This window comes from Lathyrus oleraceus, chromosome 3 (assembly GCF_024323335.1).
Source record: "Lathyrus oleraceus cultivar Zhongwan6 chromosome 3, CAAS_Psat_ZW6_1.0, whole genome shotgun sequence".
Lineage (NCBI taxonomy): Eukaryota > Viridiplantae > Streptophyta > Magnoliopsida > Fabales > Fabaceae > Lathyrus > Lathyrus oleraceus.
In genome coordinates, this window is record NC_066581.1 from 97,593,257 (window position 1) to 97,603,510 (window position 10,254).

The 10,254-nt window shown below is 30.7% G+C and overlaps 2 protein-coding genes across 3 annotated transcripts; one reads left to right on the forward strand and one right to left on the reverse strand.

The window, feature by feature from the left end:
- Window positions 1-1,756: 1,756 nt before the first annotated feature.
- LOC127125588 (uncharacterized) lies at window positions 1,757-2,513 on the forward strand. The gene has a single exon (XM_051054365.1). The coding sequence runs from the start codon at window positions 1,892-1,894 to the stop codon at window positions 2,372-2,374; it is 483 nt and encodes a 160-aa protein (XP_050910322.1). The 5' UTR covers window positions 1,757-1,891; the 3' UTR covers window positions 2,375-2,513.
- Window positions 2,494-4,905, reverse strand: LOC127125587 (putative HVA22-like protein g). Of its 2 annotated transcripts, none has more exons than XM_051054364.1 (8): window positions 4,785-4,905; window positions 4,531-4,651; window positions 4,410-4,452; window positions 4,216-4,314; window positions 3,789-3,845; window positions 3,644-3,707; window positions 3,291-3,506; window positions 2,494-2,831 (listed from the first exon to the last, which is right to left on the reverse strand). In XM_051054364.1, exons 3-8 carry the CDS (start codon window positions 4,439-4,441, stop codon window positions 2,730-2,732), a joined length of 570 nt encoding a protein of 189 aa, XP_050910321.1. In that variant the 5' UTR covers window positions 4,442-4,452; window positions 4,531-4,651; window positions 4,785-4,905; the 3' UTR covers window positions 2,494-2,729. The 2 variants fall into 2 exon arrangements, with proteins under 2 accessions (XP_050910321.1, XP_050910320.1); XM_051054363.1 differs by having other exon boundaries at window positions 4,745-4,894.
- Window positions 4,906-10,254: the final 5,349 nt, after the last annotated feature.

The window sequence follows — 10,254 nt, forward strand, 5'->3', positions numbered from 1 at the left end:
CTCTCTCTCTCTCTCTCTCTCTCTCTTCTATAGTACATCGTTTGAACAAACTGGGTAAACAAGTTATTATGTTTATTATCTTTACTTTATCTTCTTTTGCCAAGTTAAAATGATATTTTACCGTATGGAGAGTTTTTTTTTTGCTGAAGACCATTTATTTTTGTTGTCATTCTTCTTTGTCCCTACAAATCAAATTTTTGAGTGTGATTGACTCTTTCGATTTCACAACAACTTGAATCGGGCTTGTTGTCCAAATATAGAAAGATCAATACTAGTTATTATATGTTATTAGGTACTTCTCTTATTTATTGGAAATCTAATAAACAAAATTTGTTTTCCATTCTTCTAACGAAGTTGTGTATCATGTTTTACCTTCATTAACATGTGAGTTGCAATTATTGCAATATTTACTCCAAGATCTTCGTATAATTTATTTCAACCAACTTTAGTTTATTGTGATAGTAAGTCTACGATTTATCTTGCCCATAAAACAACACTCCTTGAACGTATCAAGCACGTCGAGCTGAATTATCACCTTATTCGGAAAAAAATGTAGGTCAAACTAATCCATTTGTTTTCTGTTTCTTTCAACTCTTAATTGACTGATGTTTTTACCAAACATATTCATTCTCCCTATTTTTTTTTGCGATTTCTAGTTTGTGCTTATTTAACATCATTAAGCTTGAGGGGAGTTATTAACTTTATTATTTATAAATTAATTTTAACTAATGTTAATAGTTTGATAAATAATTAATTACATTTTATTAGATATTAGATAGTTAGAAACTTAACTACATTGTACAAGTTTATATATAAGGTTTAAGCCTTGAATAGTGTAATAATGAAATTTCCATTTAACATTCAATCAAAACCATATCAAATAAATATTTATGGAGATATTTTTATAATTAACCTAAAATATAGGTGTGGCAAACAAAGATGTTATTGAAGGGGATTCGTTTTACCACATTTATAATATATTATGAAGTCTAATACCAGGTTTCTGAAAGACTCCTCCCCACAAAAAATACTATGTGAGACAAAATATAAAAGTTCAAAATCTTGAGGAAAAAAATGGACAGATTCGATCTATTTTGCCATCTTTTAATAATGTAACATGAGTGAGTGATTTGATTAAATATGTGTTAAAGATGTTTATATCGAATATTAATCCCATAATTTAATATCACTTCCATTATGAGATTTTTCTTTTTTCTTTTTGGTAAAATCTTTTATAGTGAGATGAATGAAAATTACAAAAAGCTTTAATGGGGACATTTTTTCCGTAAATGAATGAAAAACAATCCAATTTGGCAACCACGTGATTGAGAATCTGAATTCAATTAATACAACATTTAAGATTAGTTCAAGTTGAAGCAGAAAGGAGAATCTCAATTATTATGGAAAGAAAGACAAAAATCTCTATAAAACTTACTTTTTTACAAATGAAAATTCAAAAAGTGAATTATAATTTTATATAGGTAAAAATGTTTTGAAAAAGATAAATTAATATAATTAAAAAATGAAAAATAATAAATTGTATATAATAAAATATAAAAAAGAACTGTTAACACTTTATTAAGATTATAAAATGATAACATATAGTTTAAAATAAGTATAATATTATAATTGTTACTTTATGAAAATAATTGATATAGTTTCTCATTTTGGTGGATTTTAAAATACTGGTACATCAATTATTTTGAAATGGAGTGTATATAAAATTGGAAGAAATTCAAAAGAAGGATAGAGATAGCTTAATGTATGTCATAATTATTAAATTATTTTGATATTTCAGTATTTATGAGAGCGTCTTATTTTCTTCATTTTTATTTATTTCATCTCCATCTCTTCTAAATAGCGTGTTTCACGCTCCGCCGCCGACCTAACCATGTCTGATTCTACAACCACCGCAGTTTCATCGCCGTCGCCAACTCTTCGCCGTCACAACTCAATAACGGCGATAACACCTAACGAATTTCACCGTTCAGCAAAGAAGCCACCACTGCGTACAACAAGCTTAGATTTGGAGCTTCTGTTACTCAAATCTCCTTACACTTCATACACATCACTCAGAGACATGCTTCCTTCGCCTCACGCTTCCGTTAATTCTCCCACCGGTTCATCGGCCGCCGTCAACTCCGGTTACGAGATCTCAATCCGCAACCGTCTCGTTAAGCAAGCTGCTTGGGCTTATCTTCAGCCTATGTCATCTTTTCCAACAAACTCCTCCGCTCCTAATTTCCTCAGCCGCCTTTGCCACCGATTCTCTTCCGCCAATTCAATAACCTCTTGTTTCAGTTCAATGGTTTCGGGTTTTACCCGAATTTTTCGTCAAATACTCCAAGCTTTCCGTGGCCAAGTAAGAGCATGATGGACCCTTATTTTTCTTATTTTAATTTTAATTTATCATTTTCCCATTTGTAAATATAGTTTTAGTTTCAATTGTTATTATGGCATCAAAATAAAGTTGAAAATGAATAAAAGAACAAATTTGATCACAAAAGACAAAACAGTCTTCAGCAGCACAATGTTATATTATGTTACAATTTATTTACATGTAGAAAGTATCAACTATGGTAAAATAGTCAACAATGGTGTTTTTTTTGCTGGGCTTAATGTGAGTATATGTACAAAAATGTTACATTTTCAACATGAAGTGGGCTTAATGGGCTTCACCATTGGGCTTGATCATTGTATTGATTGGGTTAGTTGGGCTTTGGAGATTCTTACTTGTTCTTGCGGCCAAAGAAATCATTTTGTTGAAATTCAAACAAAGCTGATCTTATTTCAGGCAATGGTGGGGCACTAGGAACAGGAACATCTTTTTTCTGCAAAATAATATTTATCCTTAGCAACAACGATTTGAACATTTAAAATATGACAAGTAGTGATTTTAAATTTATGGTCAAATATATGTAATGTAAGCATATACTATGCTTGTGCTGTGATTGTGATTATAACCTCAAAAAATTAGATTATGCTTGCATCACTAATATTATTTAGGTTTTAAATAATGGTGGTGGCCGCGGCCGCGTATACAAGCTTTCGAATTTTGATTGGTATACAAATTGAAGTCGTTAGGGTGTGATTTAATCATAATTTATTCTTTAATATAATATAAAAACGTTGAATAACATTATTGGTATCAGCACATTTCAATACCGTTTAATAAGCACATTTCAATACCGTTTTGTGGTGTGGCGGCCGTTTTTTAAAAGCTTTTACATTTTTTATTTGCAACATAACATGTAACTTTCATGGTTGAGAGTTGCTCTAAGTAAACTCACCTTCTTGGAGGTTTTGCTTGAAAGTTTCTTGGACTGAGCAGCCAAGTGATCAAAAACTTGAAAAAATGCAGTCTGCCCCAACTCAGTGCAATTTTGCCAGTAAAAAATTGCCAAATCCCATGCCCTAACTCTCCACTCTTGAAACAACTTGTCAAAATCAATTTCATTCTTAGATACATATGGTCTCAACACTTTATTATAAACATATCCTGTCCCCTGCATCAACCAGCATTCAACATGACTTTCACTTTCATTGGTAAATGAAACAACAGAATAAAGTGTTGAAAAAAAGTACTACTAGTTTATGTTAAAGTTACCATATAGACATTTTCTCAAACATGTTATGTTCTTACCTTAGTTTTGGGATACCACATGTATATAAAAAGTGCAAGCTTCAATTCTCCATACAAAGGCAACCTTCATAAAGATTACATGTTAATTTCTTGCACAAAATTCAACAATGATACAAATGAAATGACTAAAAATTCAAGCACTCACCATCCAATAACCACATCAGCAAACTTTTCCAGTACTGTGAAAAAAGCCACAATGATCCTGCAAATTAAGAATTGCACATACATACCAGACACCATTATCATACAATATAATCATGTATATGAAACTAAAGTGCTCAAAATGAATGCAACTAAACATGCTGATAAATAAAGGTGTGAGCACATGATTAGGTTCAATGTTTGAACCACTTTTTAAGCTATTGACCTCTATTTATCCATTATAAAAAGCAGATCCGTTTCTTGGCACAAACTCAACAACTAGTTTTTTTTTTTAGATTCTTAATCATTAGTAAAGCTCTTTAAACAATCCTTCTCATCATTCCATGATCCACAATTTAAGTGCAAATTTTAGAAACACTAATCATAGAAACAAGAAAAAAAAGTGAACTATTATAATTTATAATCTTTACCAATATTGACACCAGAATCGAAGTTCATCCATTTCAACCTTGTTTCTCTCTACTGTTTTATAGCATTCAAATCCAGGATATGCATATCCAAGAAGCAATCTGAATATTCAAAATCAAAATCATATAAATATTATAACTAACCTCTTGATCTAAAAGAAGAATAACAGAAAAAATAGTAAATACATTACACTTACATAAGACAGCGAGTAATGAAATCTCCTAACATTTCGAAAATCCCTAGTAAACCAACAACAACAGCAATTCATCAAATTTCTGAAACAACAAAACATGAAAAATAATTTGTTCAGCATTTACCTGTTGTTTTGTTTGACAGAGTCAAGAACTGAAACCGCTTTTTTGTCTACTGATAAGGAAAATTGACGAGTTCAAATTAGAGTTTGAAACTTTGGATTTGGAAAAATGGTTTAATAATTCCCTGGGAGAGATGAAAGAAGATAAATTAGATCACAAAAATAACTAACAACCAGCGTTTATGTGTGTATATATATATAAAGAAGATTTGGTTTACTTTTTCTTAGATTGAAATTGAAAGGAAAGAGAAAGGTTACGCGGGATTGGATTGAATTTCTTGCCACGTACGCTTTGGTTTTTCTTGAATCTTAGACGCTACTCTTGCTTGTTTGGGGTTTGGGGGTTATATATATTCTTTTTGTTCATGGCATGGATTCACCGTTTGGGAGTTAATGCACGCACCGATGAAAGCCCATTTTGGTAATTTTGTGTAGATTATATACAATTGTCACTTGTGTGTTTAATGAATTGAATCGTGGTACTGTTTTTTTATTTATTTTGATTAGTCTCTTTTTATTATAAATTTGACATTTTATTGTTTAGAAACAATTTGAATAATTAATGTGGTTTATGTATTTGATTAATTACATCAGGTGACTTGTTGAAAAATATAACTCATGTTATATGTTACACTTTATTACTACTATTATTTATTGAATATAATTAATTATAAATTTAATTTAGATTAAAATGAGTGTTAGCCCGACTCTCTTTTTAACTCTCTCTTAAACATTTACTCCATCCGTATCATATTATAATTAAATTTCATTTTTCTAAATTTATTAAATAATTAATGTATTTAATATATATATATATATATATATATATATATATATATATATATATATATAATATATATATATATATATATATATATATATATATATATTATTTAATGAATCTAAAAAAAATGAAATTTACGGGATGGAGAAAGTACTTTTTTTAATCGGATAAAACAAACGTGGATCTCTCGCTTTGAAAATGAATCTCACATAAAATGTTTGAATTCACACGTGTTTTATTCAAATTAAAAAATGAGTGTTAGGGAGAGTGTTGAAAAAAGAGTATTCCTAACATTCTTCTTTTTATTAAGACATAATTAATCATCAAATTATTTAACTTAATTTGATGTTTTGCTTCGGTTCCTTAATTAAAAAATGTTGCACTTTAGTTCTTTAAAACACTTCTATTAGTCGATTTGATCATTTTTGTCAAAAATCGTTAAGTTCTGCTGATGTGACTTTACAAACAAGACTAAAAATACAAATTTGACTCAACATATGTATTAAAAATCTAATTTAAACTGCACGTTTTGTTTTCGGAGGTTAAAAACCTGCAAACTATTAATAGCGTGTAAAAATATATAACTCTCCATTGCAACAACACAACTATATAGACATCAAGCTCATTTTTATATTGAATAAAACACATGATTGAACATGTAATTATGTGTCTAAACAATAAAAACAGATGCATGGCAACATATTGAACAATAATAGATAACAAATGCATTGTTCCCCCACCACCTTCAACCTCTAATCTATGAACTTCATAAGCTTCACACTTCACCATTGTTCATTTTGCTTTCTTGTATAGTTCAACAATTTGATCCTGCAAACACGCTGATTCATCACTTTCTTGTACATTTTTCTTGCTCTTTGTGTACACCGATTTGTACATTTTTCTTACTCTATACTTTTAGATAATGGAGTAAAGTGAAGCATTAAAGTAAGTTAAGAGACTAAAATACGTGTTAAGCTTTATATTAATTGTTGGAAATAGATCCTACATAAAGTGGTAGAACCCACATGTATTTTATCCAATTAAAAGGTGAGTGTTAGAGAGTATTGAAAAGAGAGTGTTCATAACATTAAACTCTATATTAATTACGGGACATACAACAATATTAAAAAAAATTGAAAGAGAGTTTTGTTGTTCATTGTAGTTAATAGAATTGTTAAAACGGGTTACTCGACCCTAAATGGGTCGGTCTTAATTGGTCTCAAACTCTTTAGGATCATGTCAGAAAAACCCTATTGTAATATGGGCTAAAAAATTACTACCATAGTCTGACCTTATACAAGTTTCGAACTATCTGGCCATAAACATGCTACTACCTTCGGTCTCATATATAAGTAAAATTACAACAACAAAAAACCCACTCTTTAAGAAAAATATTTGAATGCATTTAACTTTTTCTATTTTTATCCATATTTTTTGCTTTGAAAATCATTACAAATATATATATATATATATATATATATATATATATATATATATATATATATATATATATATATATATATATATATATATATATATATATATATATATATATATATATATATATATATATATATATATATATATATATATATATATATATATATATATATATATGAGACCCGAGGAAGTATCTCTTAGCTATTGTTTTATATAAAAAAAAACTCCAGAATATTGATAATAAATATAATAAAAAATTATATTATTTTAAATATAATATATTTTTAAGTACTATATTATTTTATACACATGGATTCACTCAGTTATACTCATGGATCGCTCAGTTATAGTCATGGATCCGTTCGAAGTCTTCGAAGTACCGTAGATAGACGACATCCACGTAACCGACACTCTTGTCCATAAAAATTATAGTGCCAACCAAATATAGCAAGTATGCTCTCAGAGCCTACGCTCTATAAAGCTCCACCTGCTCATCATCACCTCTAGCCTGCTTTACTCTAACGATCTCATATGTATATACCTTTTTTAGGAATTCAAACCTAGCACGAGAGCCTTTGGTTTTTCTAACTCCTTCATGGCAACCTCTAGGTCAAATCCCGGATAGTATATCATCATCTTGAGTGCCTCGTATTTGCTAATCCACCCATGATCTAGAAGTTCCCCCTGATTGGAAGATGCAACAAACATGACACGTCATCGAGTGTGATAACTATCTCACTAAGAGGTAGATGAAATGACGAGGTCTCGGCGTGTCATCTCTCCACGAACGCATTAAACATCATGTGGTTGACTGTAACATAATTGGTCTTGCATAAGTCTTTCATCCCATATAGGGACAAAACAACCTTAAACCACTCGTCATTTGGCTAAGGCAAGTCGATAATCTTCCGCCCATGGTTAATAAACTTCAATGGATCACGGTCCTGCAGAAAAATAAATCTATGTTAGAAACTTGTAATATAATAATTAACATAAACTAAAAAAAAATCCAACTAATTTTACCTTTCCGTCCCAGATATGTCTGGTAGCATGGTCTGGGTACAGAGGCAATAATGACAACTCTACAGGACCTTCTCCAAATGCCTGAGGTGATTATGTCTCATCATCCACAGAAGCCTCACCATCCGGAGGTGGCACTGGCTCAACAATCGGAGGTGAAACTGGCTCAGAAGCATCATCAGTCATAGGTTGCACTGGTGCCTTAAGTCCACTGGTGACTCGGGTACCTCTGGTGCTTGAATAGGTGAAACATGTTGCCTGCGAGAGGATGGAGTGAGCGATGCATTGGTAGGTGAAACCCTTCTCCTACGGGAAGAATAATATGGAGAAGCATGAGCCCCGAAAGTAGAGGCCTCAACATGGCTAGAGTGAACGGGAGCCTCTAAAACTTGACTCTTCTCCTTACACTGATGCATGTTGTGCAATCCTCTTGTGTCTTAGTCTATCGTGTCTATCAGCAAAATGCCTATAAATAAACCAGAAAATTAGTACAAGTAACACTACAAGCAAGAAAAAAAACATATTGATAATTTCCACAAATGCATCTCCAGTTATTAGGAAACTAAACGTTGAAAATTTTCGGAGATGCATCTCTAGAATTTTCTTCAACTCTTCAGGTCCATCAATGATAGAAATACAGACAAACAAACCCCAAAAATGATGGTTTAATCGTCATTTTTAACCAACAAACATATTTTACAGTATGTCTAAACTATAATTCATATGATTTCTACTCATTTCTTACCTTAATCGTCAATTTCTACTCATTTACACAAAAACTCAAAAACTTCTCAAAACACCAAAAAAACTTACAAATTTATAGTTTACTTCACACTTGGATGATGTCTCTGATATACTTAATGTTTATTGAAGAACCTTTGAACTTGGTTGTTTGATTTTGGAGTTGGTTGATGGAAAACACTTTGAGAGAGTTTAATAAAATTTTATGTTTTTTTTTAGAAATGAGGAAGGAGAAAAGTTTTGGTGCGATTTAAGCTCCAATACCATCCAGAGATGCATCTCTGAAATAAATTTGAAGATGCATCTCCAGAATATTTTAACGTTAAATCGGAATTCTATGTAATCAGGACGCGTCCGAAGATGCATCTCTGGAAATTGAGGGTATTTTTGTATTTTCACGTTGTGCCTAAGTAATATGTGATGCATTGAGAAATTGCCAAAAAGTATGAGCTCTAATTTTAAATCCTATGTCTTATGATTTTTCGGGCTTGGCGGACCGACCTATATGGGCTAACTCATTTTGACGGCTCTAGTGGTTAATATGGTTTCTAACTAGTTTAAATAATTGTTAAAGAAGTTGGGTTTGAAGTCATTCTTAAATATAGATCACTATTAAATTCTTTTGAAAAAGAGTTTTATCGTTCATTGTGGTTTTCTGCGTCTTAAAAGAGTAGTCTATGTAATTGTGTGTTGAGGATATTCAATTTTTATTAAAAAAATGTTAAAAGTTGGGAGATCTAGAGTTTGATTATGAGAAAATATGTAAATATAACATTAATAATTAATTATTAACAATTTGTTATTAAAAAAGATTATAAGTGAAAAATTATTACTCGATTACGATTTAATTTTTTTTATCATAATTGCTCGTTAATAATTGTGATGTATTGACTATGTAAAACGTTTTTACCAACTATCACTACCAAAATTTGCCTTATTAGCCACGGTTAAAACAGCGGTGAAATAAAAAAAAATTGTGGCAAAATACAATTAGCCACGATTTACAAATTTAAAATTGTAAAAATAGAGATTACTCCCCCAAAGCACCAATGATATGTGAATTTTGCACCTACTCTTTAAATTAGGGTTTCATCATTAGACCTGAGAGCAAATAAAAAAGATAAATAAAAAATAATTATGATTGTTCATATCCATTAATGTCATCCATCCCACTTTAAGTACTATGTCGAACTTAATGGATATAGGCTAATGGGCAAAACCCACTTAAAAGATATGAAAAATCTTGCAAAAGTACAAAATATAATTAATAATCAAGAATACATTCATTCATCTAAGATGATATTCTAATAATTCTTTTGGGTCTAACCATGTTGCTATCACATATTTTTTTATGGATGCTCTTTACACCCTTATATGTGCATCTCATATCCTTGAAAATTCAAAATTGTCCTTCATGCGTCTAGAGATGCATCTTTGGACGCACTCAAAACATACAAAAATGCTTTATTTTGAGATCCACCCAATTTTGATTAAAATACGGTCCAAATATGCATCCCCGTATATTATTTGGTATATCCTGTGATGCATCTCTGAAATGTCCCCTGAAGTCTTTTGAAGGTATTGGAAGCACGATAATTGCAAGGGGAGATTACTTTATAGATGCATCTCTGGAACTCTCTTAATGGTTTTAGAACAACACCATAATCCTAACATTATAATTTTTTGAGGCCAACTTATATTAACGTAAAATTAAAGTAAAATCACAATAAAATTAAGTTTAAT

Coding starts and splice junctions, on each gene's coding strand:
- LOC127125588 (XM_051054365.1), top strand. CDS start 1,892: ATGTCTGATTCTACAACCACCGCAGTTTCATCGCCGTCGCCAACTCTT.
- LOC127125587 (XM_051054364.1), bottom strand. CDS start 4,441: ATGTTAGGAGATTTCATTACTCGCTGTCTTAT. Junction 3,507..3,643: donor TGTGGTATCCCAAAACTAAG/GTAAGAACATAA, acceptor TGGTTGATGCAG/GGGACAGGATATGTTTATAA. Junction 2,832..3,290: donor CAAGCAAAACCTCCAAGAAG/GTGAGTTTACTT, acceptor ATTATTTTGCAG/AAAAAAGATGTTCCTGTTCC.